This window comes from Mizuhopecten yessoensis, unplaced genomic scaffold, assembly GCF_002113885.1.
Source record: "Mizuhopecten yessoensis strain PY_sf001 unplaced genomic scaffold, ASM211388v2 scaffold11019, whole genome shotgun sequence".
NCBI lineage: Eukaryota > Metazoa > Mollusca > Bivalvia > Pectinida > Pectinidae > Mizuhopecten > Mizuhopecten yessoensis.
The window spans coordinates 240,342-258,049 of NW_018408838.1; the positions used below are offsets into that span (position 1 = coordinate 240,342).

General features: G+C 34.0%; 1 protein-coding gene across 1 annotated transcript in view; it reads left to right on the forward strand.

Moving 5' to 3' along the window:
- LOC110464666 (poly(A)-specific ribonuclease PARN-like) overlaps positions 1-16,957 on the forward strand; it is a 29,236-nt gene extending 12,279 nt beyond the window's left edge. The window contains exons 11-22 of the mRNA XM_021520003.1: positions 1,118-1,195; positions 2,217-2,260; positions 2,479-2,521; positions 2,817-2,892; positions 3,981-4,091; positions 4,826-4,895; positions 5,277-5,332; positions 5,761-5,847; positions 6,444-6,518; positions 6,816-6,975; positions 12,286-12,416; positions 16,666-16,957. Of these exons, the coding sequence (XP_021375678.1) occupies positions 1,118-1,195; positions 2,217-2,260; positions 2,479-2,521; positions 2,817-2,892; positions 3,981-4,091; positions 4,826-4,895; positions 5,277-5,332; positions 5,761-5,847; positions 6,444-6,518; positions 6,816-6,975; positions 12,286-12,416; positions 16,666-16,712 (978 nt within the window). The 3' untranslated portion in view covers positions 16,713-16,957. The remainder of the gene's footprint in view (positions 1-1,117; positions 1,196-2,216; positions 2,261-2,478; positions 2,522-2,816; positions 2,893-3,980; positions 4,092-4,825; positions 4,896-5,276; positions 5,333-5,760; positions 5,848-6,443; positions 6,519-6,815; positions 6,976-12,285; positions 12,417-16,665) is intronic.
- Positions 16,958-17,708: the final 751 nt, after the last annotated feature.

Here is a 17,708-nt window from a genome sequence, read left to right on the forward strand (position 1 = left end):
AGGTAGCAGTTTGATAATAAGCACATATGAGCCCTGACTGACCCCCAGGGGCTGATTGGTGGGGCCAAAAAGGGTCGAATTTACTGAAATTTCAAAAATCTAATCAAGACCCAGATATGGTAGAATCAAATACTCTTTATAGATGGTAGGGTCTTAAGGTTTATGACCCTAGGGTCTCACGTTTACCCCCTGGGGAAGTAGGGGGGGGGGGGCCAATTTTTTTTATGGTTTATAATCGCAAATGATACTTTGAATATTACATGATAATAACTTGATACTTTGAAAAACTTTGAAAATTTTGAGCCAGCCCTACCCCCAAGGGCTGTAGGGTGGGGCTCAAAGGTGTCAGTGTGCTAAAATTTCTTCATTTTCCTTGTTTAGAATCAGAGGTGCTAGTTTCAAATACTTTTTAGTCTGAAATCTGTATGCTAGATATTGAATAAGGTGGTTTCATTTTTTTGGTCACTTTGAATAATATTTCTGTTCATGTTTAAAACAAAATCAACTCTCTGAAAATATATCAGGTGACTGTTAAGGCCCATTGGCCTGTTGTTTAATGATGCTGTTTAAATCAATTTATGTATTACATAATTTTAATGTAAAACTAGTGCATGTTTGTCATGTTTTTATTCAAGAAATAAAGTTTGATAATAGTTGTGTTTTAGGAAAAAATTAAATGGTATTTAAAAAACCCAACAATATTACAAATAGTTAGTTTATGCATTATTGCTAGATTGTGCTAAGAAAAGTTTTCTTACTTTTGTTAATAAACATTAACTTGTTCATGTATAACGCTGTTCTGTAAAAGTCCATTACCTGATATAGTGTTTCATTCTGCCATTTCCACCTGGTCATTTTAATACAAAGATTGAGGGAAAATACAAATGTTATTATGACAACTTGAATAATGCATGTCTACCTACAGTATAAACCTAATGATGACATGTCTACCTACAGTATAAACCTAATGATGACATGTCTACCTACAGTATAAACCTGATGATGACATGTCTACCTACAGTATATACCTAATGATGACATGTCTACCTACAGTATTAACCTGATGATGACATGTCTACCTACAGTATTAACCTAATGATGACATGTTTGTATGCAGGGTAAACTAGTGGTGGGACACAACATGATGCTGGACCTCATACACACACTGCACCAGTTCTTCTACCCACTACCAGAGGTACGGTCCTGACATTGATATTGTATAGATGTGTTGTACGTAGACCATACACCACCACCAATATACATGACACAATCTCTCATCATACAAAATTGGAAGATTATTCCACAGCTAGGGTTGGACTACAGTTGTGTGATTGTTCACTGATGTAGCTTCAACTGAAACCTGTTTAGCCTGTGATGATGCATGGTTAATATTTAAATAGCAGGAGCTCAGAATTGTTTTGATTTTACTACTACTTGTACATGCATATCTTCTAATTCCTTATTTTTACTTATCCTCTGTCCCCTGTATAATTTACCATATGATTTTGCTGCGAAATATATTTTAGCTGCCTTGGAACTAAAAATTCTATGGGACTTGTTTCTTGGGCATTCATTTGATGATTGCTCAAATCTTACCTCATTTATTACTCTTGTATATATAGACATCCAAGGAAAACTCAGATAAATGTGATTAAAAAACAGTGAAAAAACAAATGTGTCTGTCCAGTGAAAAAATGTGTACAGCATCAAAAATGATAGTAATGTATGTAAAATCACATTTGGACAACTTGTTTTTTGTGGTTAATATTTAAAATGAAACTTCATTTATTTTGCGATGATTATGAAACTATATTATCAAACATTTTCATCAGAAAAATCTGATTTAGGGTATATATTTATTTGTTATTGAAATGTCAAACATAAACACTTAACTGGTTATGTATATAAACCTGTATACAAATATGTTACCAGTTCTATCGACTTATATTAATCACTCTTGCTGCAAGTATAAAGAAAAATAATTTGATCTTAATGACAATATCTGTTGCTTCCCTTGGAATGATGTGGCTATAGAGTGGTAACCCTGCCGGCCATTTCATATTGTAGTGTCTTTGATAGAATAACTTAACAGGGATTATGAAAAATTTAAGAGAAAATCTCTCTGTAGCAGTTAAAATAAGAAAAAAACCTTGGCCTTGTAAGATAAAGTTTACTTGTGATTCTTGGTTGATTTAATGGGATTGTTTGTTTTTTAGAGCTATGCAGAATTCAAAGACATGTCCTTGTCTGCATTCCCCAAGTAAGTTATCACTTTTTCTTTCCTTCTCAGTCTTGGTTTGATATTTGTAAAACAAGGAATACAATGTGCTGAGGGCATACTTTTCATTTTGTTAATGCATAATGGTTAACCATAGTTAAGTGAAACTCTGATCAGTTTGAAGACGACAAGTTTAATATTACATAATGTATAATCATATTTAATAAGATAACATGAAGATAATTAATGTTTTATTTCAGATTATTAGACACTAAACTAATGGCTAGTACCAGTCCCTTCAAAGTAAGTTTATCTTGGTTAATTATGAACCAATTTTATAAGACCACCGGGACATAATATTTATGTTTATATACCATTCAAACTGAAACTTTTGATATTATCATAATAATAGTTTTTTTGGTAAATTGGAAATTGGAATTCTAAAAAGGTATCTGATACAACGTGTGAATGTGTTCATTCCATAAAGGAGATAATTGGATAATGCCATTCTTGGGCAGCAGTATTACTGCATCTGTATACGTTTGAATTTGATCTAATGACAGTATTTCGTTACGCTTTGTTGATATGTTGTCTGTAGGAAAGAATAATGAACACAACTCTGGCTGACCTACAGAAGATCCTCGAGGTGAAGCCCTTCCAGAAGCCTCAGGTTGGTAGGTAGAGAAACTCTTACTTTATAGACTACTCAAGTTTCAGGCTAGTAGCCACAGCATCTTACCTGTCAAGTCACCTGTAGCCACAGCATCTTACCTGTCAAGTCACCTGTAGCCTCAGCATTTCACCTGTCACGTCACCTGTAGCCACAGCATCTTACCTGTCAAGTCACCTGCATTTGTGTAGGACAATCTGCACATGATCTTCTTGACATGTACAGGTTTTGGTATACTTGGAACCACTTGCTTTTGCAATGCTTTGCTCATCATTGAAAACGTTTAAAAACACCTGTTAAAATACTCATCAGAAAAGACATACTAGTATATCGAATGGCAAATTAGAGTTTAAATGCAATTTTGATGACTTTGAAAATTTGTGTCTTGAAATAACCTATAAGTAGAATGCTTGACCTGTATTTTGACCTCCGATTTCATTGCTGCGACCTAATTAATTGGCAGGTATATATGTTACACACCTTTCTCCACACTAAATTTCAACAAGGTATGCAGGTGGCAACTCAAATATTGAATGATGATCTGAAAGCAATTTAATAGTTAAGTTTACATTTGGATTGAAATAAAATTAATTAGAAAAATAATGAAGAGACAGCATCATTTAATCTAATAGATAGTATTTTTCAAACTGCAAAATAATTTGAGGGAGGTCTAATGTTCCTATTAAGATATCATTCTAATGTTGATGTAGGATATAGCAGTACATTTAATTATTTCTGAGGCTACTCTGTTTATGTTTCTTTATAACAGCATTGCAATACAAATGTAAGGTACAGACTGTTTAGATTAAGTATAGGTACAACATATCTGCCTGTTTCTACATAGCTTCTACATGTACCTGGTGTAAATGTTTCATGTGTGATCCTATGTTTTGTCACTAAGAGAAATAAATACCAGGTAATGTAAAATCTCATTTAATTGTTCATGGGGATGATTTCTTTTAAAACAACAGGAGTTCTTTTTAGAATGTACTTTTTCATAATTTCGCGATTTATTTGCTATTTGTTTCATGTTTTGTAAAATAGATACTTTTTTTTGTGAATGGTTATTGAAACTTGATATTTCAATTGAAGAAATGCCAGAGAAGTTCACTAAGTATTCAGTGGAAAAAGGACCCCTCCACGAGGCAGGCTATGATGCCTACCTGACAGGAATATGTTTCATCTGTATGTCCAACTACCTAGGTTTGTACAGATTTCTGTGGCTCCCTATTCATCCAACAAATCTAATCATTTTACAAGAACGTTATTATGCAATTGAGATTCAGACAACTTATTCACAAATTCAAATGTGTTTAAATATCATTTGTGAGACATTTAAATTGTCTGTCAGAAGTTATCTTGATTTAAAGTTCATGTATATGTAATATATTTTACAACATATTAAGGGAAGTACATGTATATGTAATATATTTTACAACATATTTAAGGGAAGTACATGTATGTGGCAATTCTATGCTAATGATGTATCCAGTAATTAACATGGTATCCAAGCACTCAATACAACATAGTTTTCATTCACAAGAATAGTTAATAAACATTTAAACTACAACAAAGAATGTCTGTTTGGGGATGAAATTGAATGTAACACAAATCATAGCTATTGTCAATATTACATTAGAGACACCAGACGTTTTTATTAGATTCTCAAATAGCTTTGTAAAATAATCTCTCTTATAACAATTGCGATATTTGAAATATGTATTGTCATGTCAAATTCAAATAACAAATAATCTCTTATTTTAATACTTAAAAAAACATCTGTAAAAGTAACATTTATATGATATGTATATACTGCTATGTTTTGTAAGGAGAGGGCTTATATAGGCTATGCCCGTTGCCCAATTCCTTTTGTACATAAGATAGTACAATAAAATATTCTGAAATGAAATAGCTATTGTCTGTATTTGATATGACAGGTACTTTCCAGAATCCATCAGAGGAAAACATTCTCCCATCGTCACCTCTCATTCAGCCATTTATCAACAAGTAGGTCTACCTTGTTTTACATTTCTTATCACCAAGTCAGCTTAACCACACTTTTCCCTAAATATTTGATTCTTGGCTGCCATAAAATCTTTTCCAATAAGAACAATTTGATTTAAACATACTTTAACTCAAGTATTTGATTCTTGGCTGCAATCAAATCTTAAAAAAAGGAACAAGTTGATTTAGCCGTACTTTTAACTAAATATTTGGTTGATGGCTATCATAAAATCTGAACGATAAGACTAAGTCTGTTATACCAGTTGTACAATTAAGAAATGTTATTTCTCCTGCATTGTAAGATTTTTCTTTCTATAATAAAATTTGATCATGATATTGTCTGTGTTAGAATATATGTTTTGCTGTCATTTTATATCTTAATAGACTGTTCCTGATGCGAGTTCAAGACATCCCTTACATTAACCTAGCCAGCCAAGATTGTGAGTAAAATTATCTCCCTTTAACTGTAGTTTTGGCTGAGTTCAGGATGAAAGAAATAATTTGGAAAATGATTCAGAAGTTTGTCCAGAAAAAGGGAACACATATATGTATTACTCTAAATACTTTGCCTTGCTTGTTATGAATGTTTTTTTTGATGATAATGCTCTCAAAATTGAGGTTTACAAAATTCTACATATTAAATAAAGACAATAACTTAACATTTCCAGAGTTTTATTTTTTGGCATACTTATCAGTTATTTTCCTGATAGTTTAAGTGCTAGCTGCTTTTAATGTATGGTATTGTATCTTGAAATGATAAAAGATATGGTAGGTATATAAGGGGGTATGTATGGCTGAGAACCATTATTTAGTGTATTCTGCTGCCATATGTAAGTAACTTTCAGACATGACACCATTTCTGTTTCAGTGATTCCTAACAGAGACCATGTGTTCCATTTAACGTTTCCTAGGGATTGGAAGACGAACGACATTGCAAACTTATTCTCTCCCTTTGGTCAGTTATCGGTTTAATGTCAAACAGAAACTGTTCATTATGTTGTTAACTCTCTCACCCCGAACACACATTTGAACTCTTCCAATTCAAAAGTTGGAATAGTTTATTATGAAATTTTAGGGGTGAATTAGTTAAAGTAACACTATGTAGTCAGTGGTGTAAAATTGGTCCAGTGGACAGCTGTTTCACTGTATATTCTAGATAGCGTTGCTTTTTTCTTGTTTTCTTAGAAGTGTTAAATTTGTTGAATATATAAAAAAAAACTTTAAATTTGACGTTTTAGTGTTTTTGAGATTAATTTAATATGTAGTAATTGCTAGTAGAAAGTTATAAAAGGGAGGAACACAAACCATTATTCTTAAACATTATTTTCTAAAAAGAAATTATTGAAAGGCAATTTCAAGGTTATTCCAGTGTATATTATTTTAAAATGATTAGGTAATGGCCATCAATTTAAAAATAACTGGACCAAGTGAAATTTAGCAGCTATTACTTTTCATTCAATGAAACATATTGATTGCATGTTTAATGTGTTAAATTGTTTTAATGGGTTTTCACTCAGTGAAGCAGTACCATAAATACAAATTTAATTACAGGTGGTTCACAAATATTCTGGATAGACGATAAATCAGCATTTGCATCACTTCATTTTAAAGAAGATGCCCAGAAAGGTAACAATATAATGTTCAGACAATGAAAAATTCATCCTTTCTTTAAACTTATACTTCATTGTTTTCAGGTAATTATTATTTTTACTTGTGACAATTGAAACAATCAGGATTTTTGAATGAAGAGTATGATATACCAAGCCAAGTTTTTGAATATCAAATATCTATGAAAACTGAATATGTCTTTGTATAGTGAATATGATGTAAGATAATTAAAAATATATTGCTATTGAAACAAATCAGCAAATGAATATCACATTATCAAGAAATGACCCTACACTGTGCTTATGCTTGTGACAGTCCTGCAGAGCCTGCGTAAAGGTGGAACAGTGTACACTATCAGGACCTTGCTACAATATCAGAGTAGTCAGACGGATGGCCAGACCCAGTCACGGAAACGATCCACAGCCAACACAGAAAATAACGTCCCAAACAAGAAAAGAAAGTGCCTAAATGTTGAGTATGTTTGTTTTATCATTTATTAGCTCCCTTTACTGTAATTAAATAAGGAAAATCTCAAACCGGCATTAGACATACATACATTATGTCAGTATTGTCTTTCTCAGGAAGTCATATACACCAGACAGTAGATAAAAACAGGCATCACATCTACTGTCTGTTCAGTAAAAAGTCGTCTGACTGTTAATTACTGCATTTTGCTAATTATCACATAAAAGACTAGGTTAAGATTGATCTTTAATTGTCAGAGAGTTCTGTGTTGTTTGTTTTATGGAATAAACAAGAATAAAATAAAATCACTAAAAAGAATAAATATTTTCAATGCTTTTTTTTTTATTAAGTCTATCAACTTATTTCAAAATATTGAATTACAACAAAATAAATCACAACAAACTGAATACAACACATCATGATTTTGCTACTGGTGATTTATAAAGAAAACCTTGTAAATATGTTCTTGATGGAATTTTGTAAACTGAGAAAAATTAACTTTATACAGTAAAGACCAATGAGTATAAAAATAGTATCGATTGAAGGATAACAGAATATACTTATGTATAATGTCAGTGTACCCAAATGGGACAGTAGTCAAAACAGGACACTTTTGGGAAAGCGAACTAAGAAATTGGCATGCAATTAAAAGAAATATTTTTGATTTGCAATTTTTACTTCATGATACTTTTACATTAATAATTACAATATATATTGACTTTATTGGCTTCTGATTATGGATACACGGAAAGTTTAAAGTTATTTTATTTTTTACTAAAACATAGCTTTCTTAATTTTCGTGTCATATAACACAATAATTTGGATATCGTTTTCAGAAACTTATTTTTTCAAAACTAATGCCAGTTAGGAAAAGATAGTTAATCAGAACCTCCTATTTCTAAAGGGAATTGGAACTATGTGTTCTACGTATAGTTAGAGGTCATATTATAAACTTTTTATCATATGTTCAAGTAACAAAAAATCAAGTCAACAGGAAAAACAATTAGATAATTTAATCAACAATGTCAACTGAAACAGATTATTACAAGATGATATTCAGTCAATTCTGAATAAATATCGTTTCAAATCGCTGCTGTCAGTAATTATTAGTCCGCCTACTACTATAGTATTCATTGCAGATGAAACGCCATGATTTATTCACTATTCGAGTCCGTTATGACATTCACTCTCCTTTTCTTTAAAGAAGTAGGCCCAGGGTTAAAATTGATTGTGAATGAACTCTCCCTGGTTTGTTGACATTTTGTTAGTTGACGTCTGCTCAACACACTGTCTAAGCCAAAAAACAACTGACAGCGCAAATCCGGATTTTACTCGGAACGCTTCGGGCGCTTCCCATATCCAATGCAGAAGTAGAGGTGTTCCGAACAGGGGGTGCATTACAAGAATTGTTATTGCATGGGGGGGGATGCATTACGAGAAACTTATCACACGGGGGACCGGAAGTGGTATCAGGAGGGGTCAGAAGTTATCAAATATGCAAAAACACTCATATTCTGAGTAAACATATGATAATGATCGTTTATTCCCCAATATTAGCCAAAATACCAAGTGTCCCTTTCAGGATACAGTAACACCAGTTCAAGAATCTGCGCAACCCTAATACCTGTAGTATTTTGCATTTTATCTAAATAATGACTTGCCGAAAATTTCAACTTGTAATAGAAAAATGGATGGTATCTCAGGGAAAATCCTGGAATTTGAGAGCAGTGGGTCATTTTCAACAGTTTTTAGTCAATATCAAAATAAAGAGGGGCCATTCTATGTAAAATTTTAAGAAAATTGAAACATGGAGGGGTCAATTTCAGTTTTGAGGGGTCAATCGCCCCATGGCCCCCTCCAGGATTATCCCTGGTATCTATGAAAAATGAAAATACTTTTTTGGAATTGATACATGTACATTGTACTATGGTATCAGAAAAAGCTTAAATAGCCCATGCATGTTGTCCAATCTATATTTTTAGACAAAAAAAATTGTTTGAAATTGAAACTAATCATTTAACGGAAAAGTGTCCGGTTTTGGGTACTGTGATGGTAGTGCTAGGAATGACACATGATGTCACATAAATACTTGTAAATGATTCTCAATATAGGATGTGTTTAATCTGAAACTATGGAAGTCATCTTAATATTGATACATTACCAAAGAGTCAAATATCCAGTATAGTCATAATATACATATTAATTATGTAGTGATAGTCTCTAGTGTCAAATAACACTTTGGCATTGAAAGCAAGTCACTAAACCTCGCAATATCACAGCAATGGTAAATGTTTATAAGCGGATAGTCAATTTGTCAGACAGTCTCGTTTTGGACATCACTTTGACTACATGTAACTTATAATTGTGGAGCAATAGGTAAATACATAGATACCGGTATAGGCAATGCTTCATGTATGAGCGCATCTGACTTCTTAGATCCAGAGTTTATTTCCTGTATGGATATATCTTTCGTTTTTGTCTGAGTAAAGTTTATTCATTCATGCAATAAATGAGTGCAATCTGAGATGTCAGATAAACATAGATGTACAGTACATGTATTGCTCTTATTACAATGTTTCTTTTTTATTTGCATATTGCTGTATTAATGTTCTGTTAGTTTCCTAAAAACTTAACCCAGCAACAGTGTTGGGGGAAAAAATGTATTACTTTGTGTGCATTAAATATTATGTTTAAAATGTATGCTGATTGTTTGTTCAGTAATAGGCTTAGTAGTATATATATATATATGGGGCAAAGAAGTAATTCCAACAGTGTGGGTAGTTTAGGTTGTCAAATTTTCAGAGCTAAAGACAGCCGATCGCAAAGCAGCAATTAAGCTGAGAGCATCGCGGACAAGGAACGCTGATGTAGAGGACCTATTCTTGTGCAAGATGCACTATCACATAAAGTGAGTCAACGAGAGATAAGCACCAGAAAGAAGGGACGAGATATCAAAAACGTGGAACATGTGCATGTGGGAATCTTGTCCGCGATACTCTCAGCTTAATTGCTGCCTTCACGATCGTCTGTCTTTAGCCGAGGGGACTATTGGTTTTATGTAATAGCTATATTTTCAATTATAGTATATCAGTTCTATCTTCTTGTAATATAATGTTTATGTACATGTAACTGTTCTGTTTCACTGTGTCTTCTTAACTTGTCCACACTGTTGGAATCACTTCTTTGCCCCATATACTATTTTAAGTAATTTGTATCCTATGAATACGGACATCCTTCCATTAGGATCCAGTGTTATATGGGATTTTACCGTCTATATTACTTCTTTGACCCATATATATATATATATATGGGGCAAAAAAGTAATTTCAACAGTGTGGACAAGTTTAGGTTGTCAAATTTTCGGAGCGTTCCGCTCCTTTATCAAGACACAGTGAAACAGAACAGTCCCGAAAATTTGACAACCTTAACCTGTCCACACTGTTGGAATCACTTCTTTGCCCCATATACTATTTTAAGTAATTTGTATCCTATGAATACGGACATACTTCCATTAGGATCCAGTGTTATATGGGATTTTACCGTGTATATTACTTGCTACAATTGTACTTGTTGTGTAGTAAACAATAATATATGTTTGAGACGTATTAAGCATTTATAGGCTTTATATTAATTTCATGTTTATGCTTTTGTGTTGCACATTTAAACTTAGTTGTAATATTGCTTGGTGTGAACATTAACGCATTTAGGGTTGAAAAATTATATATTTTGTGTATCTTTTGTGTTTGTTAAGCATGGCCTGAAGTGTAATACCGGTATCTTATGCTTTGTGTTAAGCTTTAATTAGGCTTGGTATACATTTGTGGCACGCTTTGTGTTTAACTTTAGGCTTGGTATACATATGTGGCATGCTACGTGTTTAGCTGTAGACTTGGTATACATATGTGGCATGCTACATGTTTAGCAGTAGACTTTGTATACATTTGTGGCACGCTTTGTGTTTAGCTGTATGCTTGGTATACATATGTGGCATGCTACATGTTTAGCTGTAGGCTTGGTATACATATGTGGCATGCTACATGTTTAGCTGTAGGCTTGGTATACATATGTGGCACGCTTCGTGTTTAGCTGTAGGCTTGGTATACATATGTGGCATGCAACATGTTTAGCTGTAGACTTGGTATACATATGTGGCATGCTACATGTTTAGCTGTAGACTTGGTATACATATGTGGCATGCTACATGTTTAGCTGTAGGCTTGGTATACATATGTGGCATGCTTTGTGTTTAGCTGTAGGCTCGGTATACATATGTGACATGCTATGTGTTAAGCTTTAGGCTCGGTATACATATGTGGCATGCTTTGTGTTTAGCTCTAGGCTCGGTATTCATATGTGGCATGCTACGTGTTTAGCTGTAGGCTCGGTATACATATGTGTCATGCTATGTGTTAAGCTTTAGGCTCGGTATACATATGTGGCATGCTACGTGTTTAGCTGTAGACTTGGTATACATATGTGGCATGCTACATGTTTAGCAGTAGTCTTGGTATACATTTGTGGCACGCTTTGTGTTTAGCTGTATGCTTGGTATACATATGTGGCATGCTACATGTTTAGCAGTAGACTTGGTATCCATTTGTGGCACGCTTTGTGTTTAGCTGTAGGCTTGGTGTACATATGTGGCATGCTACATGTTTAGCAGTAGACTTTGTATACATTTGTGGCACGCTTTGTGTTTAGCTGTATGCTTGGTATACATATGTGGCATGCTACGTGTTTAGCAGTAGACTTGGTATACATTTGTGTAATGCTTTGTGTTTAGCTGTAGGCTTGGGATACATATGTGGCACGCTTTGTGTTTAGCTGTAGGCTTGGTATACATATGTGGCATGCAACATGTTTAGCTGTAGACTTGGTATACATATGTGGCATGCTACGTGTTTAGCTTTAGGCTTGGTATACATTTGTGGCATGCTATGTGTTTAGCTGTGGGCTTGGTATACATTTGTGGCACGATATGTGTCAAGCTGTAGGCTTGGTCTACATATGTGGCATGCTACATGTTTAGCTGTAGGCTTGGTATACATATGTGGCATGCTACATGTTTAGCAGTAGACTTGGTATACATTTGTGGCACGCTTTGTGTTTAGCTGTAGGCTTGGTATACATATGTGGCATGCTACATGTTTAGCTGTAGACTTGGTATACATATGTGGCAGGCTTTGTGTTATCTGTAGGCTTGGTATACATATGTGGCAGGCTTTGTGTTCAGCTTTAGGCTTGGTATACATATGTGGCATGCTTTGTGTTTAGCTGTAGGCAATGTGGTAATTGTCCATCATAATGTCCTTCGCTTCAGAGCTGCCCCCTTTGTATCTAGGTCAATCACGCCGCCAATCCCTGAGGAAAATACAGTGAACATTGATGACACAAATGGAAACCATGCAGACAGTGCCAAAGCTATGGAAACCGAAAGTAACAATGATGAAGGTAATACAATTTATCACTTATTTGCCTAATATTTCAGGCTGCCATGCAAAGTTTCATTTTTTTTGGAAGAAAGATAAGAAAAATAAAGGAAAACACTCTACTAACTTGAGAGAATTCAGAATTTGCTTATGAGTTGGTTATGATTAGTATTCCCACATATCACAAGTCATGTGATTATACTGAAGCCCACTTCCCTGTGAAGTCACTAAATTTGTTTGTCTGTTGGTGTGCAAATCTGTTAACAGTTAGCAATTTAAATTGCTGAAGCTTTCCTTCTGAAACTTGATGTACATATCTTTTAAATGACCACTGGAAGATAGTGTTGTGTAAAAAAATAAAATTTAATGACACCCAAAAGATCAAATTCAGGGATCAAAAACAAAATTATTGCAATGCTTTCCCAGATCTTAACTTCTGATTGCTTTCAAAGTTTCCAGTGAAACTGCATTCATTGTGAAGATCATAAACTGAAGGAAGTGTTGCTTGACACACTTAAGTTACAACAACTTGTACACTTAAGGTCAAGGTCATGACAAGGGAACCAAACTTCTGATTGCTTTCACATTTCCTATTAAACATCAGTACCTCTCATGATCAGCTTAGCAAATTAAGTTCCATATCAAGGAGGTTGATGCACTGGCAAAATCAAAGATATGCTTATTAACTAGTGACCTATATTGCGATCGCCTTTTGTCCGGCGTCCGTCATGCGTCCGTAAACAATTTACATTTTCGACTTCTTCTCCATAACCCCTGAACCAATTTCAATGAAATTTTGCAGAAATTTTCCATGGCCAAAGGTCAACAAAAATAGTGTCTGGTTTGGTCCCAAGCCCCCAGGGGCCTGAATGGCGGGGCCAAAAAGGGTCAAATTGACTAAAATTTCAAAATCTTCTTCTCAAGACCCTGATAAGGTAGAATCAAATACTCTTTATAGATATAGGGTCTTAAGGTGCTTTACCAAAATTGTGAATTTCNCAGGGGTTGATGGGTGGGGCCAAAAAGGGTCGAATTGACTGAAATTTCAAAAATCTTCTCAAGACCCAGATATGGTAGAATCAAATACTCTTCATAGATGGAAGGGTCTTAAGGTGCTTTACCAAAATTGTGAATTTCATGATCCTGGGGTCTCACGTTTACCCCTGGGGAGGGGGTAAACCTTACTATAGTTTATATAGGGAAATCACATTTTGGACCAACATTTGTTTAATTTCCATCGGAAGTAATTCAATTTGGGTTAGCATTATCAGTATTGGCTAGCAGTTTGATGGTGTGCACATATCAGCCCTGATTGACCCCCCGAGAAATTTTGGGCCAGCACTACCCCCTAAGGGCTGTAGGGTGGGGCCCAAAGGAGTCAATGTGCTAAAATTTCTTCATTTTCCTTATTTAGAATCAGAGGTGCTAGTTTCAAATACTTTTTAGTCTTAACTCTGTATGCTAGATATTGAATAAGGTTGTTTTTTTGTTTTTTTGTCACTTTGAATAATATTTCTGTTTGTGTTAAAAACAAAATCAACTCTCTGTATAAAAATATCAGGTGACCGTTAAGGCCCATGGGCCTCTTGTTATATATTTTACTTTTTAAGAAGCGATGAATGGATTTCTTTCAAACTTAAATAAGAATCACATTGACCTTTTGTCCAAAAATGTAAAATTGGGGTTCCTACCTAAACCTGGGGGGCTGGGGCAATAGGTAACAATATTGTTAAACTGTTAGGCTCTACCTAAAATCAAAAACTCCTTATGGATGGCTCTAAGTTGTAAATTTCATCCTTCTCACAGTCTACATAGAGGAAAAGGGAATTTTGGGTATATTTTGTCTATTTTCAGAAGGATAAAATTCAAACTTATAGTTATAATTATTTTTATGAGATAGCAGTTAAATGGTATGAAAAATTAAGATCCTGATGCACCCCTTTGGCTTGAGAGGGGGATCTGAATGGGGGAAAGGGGGCTTTATTACAAATTTCAACTCCCCCGTTTCATCCATTTTTCCCTTTGGGAGGGATGTGGTGAAGAGGATTGAGTTTAGATACGGATCCAAATAATACTTTTGGGTATGTTTAAATATTTGGTTAATTTTCTATATTAACAATTCAAATTTGTTTAAAACGGTTGTAAGGGGATAGCAGACTCACCCATTGTTTGATAGTTTGAAAACAAATATCTTAATGCTCAAAAACCTATAACCTGTTAGATGACGGTTGGACAATTGTATTGGTACAGTGCTATAGGATGAAACATGGTTCAATGGTTTATCAACCTAAATTACACAGATATATATATAAATGAATCAGAAAAACATTCAAAGTCCTGGTGATGGTTAAATATAAAAACACAAATGCAAAGAGTGCCTTAGTTCCTCCCTAGCACTTTCACCTCTTTAGAGGGTTCATCAGAGGAACTGTTGAATATTTATATATATATTAAGACAATTGTTTTTGTGTAAGTATGGATTTCTTGCAAAATACAATTCAACAAATTTTCAAAATATACTTATAACAGACTAATCATTGCCAATCTTTGCATACATTTTGCCAGAATTTCTGTATAATTTCTAAGTGCAATTTTGGTTGAACCTAGTTTTGAGAGATCAGATGTTAGCATTTTGGGGACATTGCGACTAGGTTTATTTAACAGGATGTGGTTTGGCTGTTGGTAGCCTTGGGTGTTGTGCAATGCCACCAAACAGACACTCTACCCTGCACACCTACACACACACCGCTCCACATACCGGTCAAACCGCAACCTATTGTCTGGGTTCTCCCGAAGGTTATAATCTATGTAAGAACAAATTACTCCCACATCCATATGCTTCAGAGCAATAGATAACACAATGAAAGTTTAACGTGTTATGTCCCGAGTATTACAAATAAGATCTGAAATGAGTTTTCATTTTATGAAAAATCTAGAAGTGAAGAATTTAGGGAGGCCCTATCAACCAGACATAAAAAAGAAAACTTTGGGATGAGTTTCACAAAAGAATAAGAATTTAAGGTCCTTTTTATCACATTACCAATAGGCAAACAAATAAGAAATCATTGCAGTGTATGCCTCCTACTCACATATGTAGTCAACCAGAGTTAGTATCAACTCTGGTTAAAGTTTTTGTACAAGTTTTGAATTCATAAATGTAAATTCAGTATTTGTACCAGAATAACCACTAGAAATATGAAGCAAGGAGCAGCTATATATTTAACCACTAAGTTTCGTGAGATGCAGCCAAACAAAGCAAAGACTTTACTGCAACATATGTCCATTTTGTTCATTTAGATCATGTCACTGGTACAAAAAGTTAAAAGAATGAATAGTACCTGTCCAAATTGTTCCCAAACATATTTAGAATATAGCCTTAAGGGAAAGGAGCCTACACAACCCTTTATAGCATTACAAATTAACAACCTTAGGCTGCAGTGGATAATTGTTATTAAGCCAGTATTTTGTGTAAACTATGCTACAAAGCTAAGGCGAACATCAGGACTGATAGTCCCACCAGCAGAGTCCACTTCCTTGTTGAATAAAATGATTACTAGAATATTGATGTTTGCCTAGTTCCATAGCAATTAAACATTGATTGGGAGATAACAAAAGAAAAACAATTGTATATCTTAGTGTTGATTTGATATTCTTAACCTGTTTTTTTGGGAGATCTAGGTTATAGTTTTGATGCAATTGTTGAATTTCACCATAAAATACTTCACAATCAATATTTTTTCCAGGATGGTATTTTTTGCATGGAGGTTCTTGTTTCAAACAGGAAATTATGTGAAAATTCACCTGTTTTAAACTTCAGTGTGTTTCGTTTTTTGATGAGTTTCTATTCCTGATATCTGGGTTTCCATTCCCCACGGATGTTTATCTGCTTCTGCTTTTTGTTCTTTTGTTTGTAACAATGGTATCACATCTTTTGAAGAATCTTGTGCCTCCTTTTTCTACCGACAATATTTTCACATTTTTTTGTGAAATGTTGTTTATTTCGTTATAAATAAAGACAATAAGAGGTATACTTGAGAGAACACAAGAAAGGAGACACGGGTGCTCCCACAGAATATCAGCTATACCAAATAATCTAATATTATCAGCTGGAAAAGTGCTACTCTGTGAATTAGTTTGGCCTGTAAACAATTAAAAGCAACTGCCATAAGGGGACATTTGTTTAAAAACGTAATTATATTCTTGTTAAACTCAGAGATAAAAAGTGTTTTCCAAAAATGTTTTTACCTCTGTTTTCTTAATTTAAATTTCAGACAAAAAGAAAGATGACCAAATGTTTGTGGAGCCAGAGGTTTGGTGATCTGAGTTTTGACCTGCAGGACAGATTGGAAGTGCTAGTGACTACATTTGAGATGTGTTACGGTGGTGAATATTATTTCACAATGTCGTACTGATAATGGATATGTTGTAATATTCCGTTATGAATTTATAATTGAACATCATTATGAAATACATTCATGAAATGAATTTGTAATTTAACATCATTATGAAATGCGTACATAAAAATCACTCATGCTGACTCTGGGTTTTTTTCTTCATTTTTTTCTGCGGTGAGAATTAAATCTGTTCATGAACCAACTCAGAGTTAAGATGTATTGATACAGTCCATTCACCACACACTAGAGTAGGTGATAAGCTTTACCATATTAACTGTCTGTTTAATCATGTTGTATAGGGTTTACATGTACCATACAGAATCAAACAAAATATATCATATCACCACACTTAGAGAGTGTAACAGTTAGAACTATACCGACCGTCCATTCAACATATATTTAGCAATATCAGAATGTAACATGTAGACAATTCACTCACAATTCTTGGAAGTTATTTTCACCTTACAACATCATGTGCAGATAGTTATGACAATCGAGAGTGGACTGTTTAAGGAAAGTGGTAGTAAATTAATTTCTGTGATTGTTCTTGAATTATTTTCGTTTTGTTGTTTTCTCCTTGTATATAACAAAAATTAAGGATAATCCCTAAATTGCATGATGTGCTGTTGTTGCTGATCATTGTAGTCCAATCATAAACACACGAATATATAACTAAAATAAGGAAACAAGGAAAGAACAAGTTAAGATATTAGTTATCAGATTTTAAGTTATGATATAGGTGGGACAGGTTTATCAATGTAAACCAAGCCCATCCTTCTTCAGCTGAAACTATTTACTTAAAAAAAGTATGATTCATCAAGGCGATTGACTGAACTAACACGTGACTAATGTTTTAATTATTTAAACTTTTGAATTGAATGTCCTTTACATGTGTATCAACGTGGAACTGTCAAGTATGT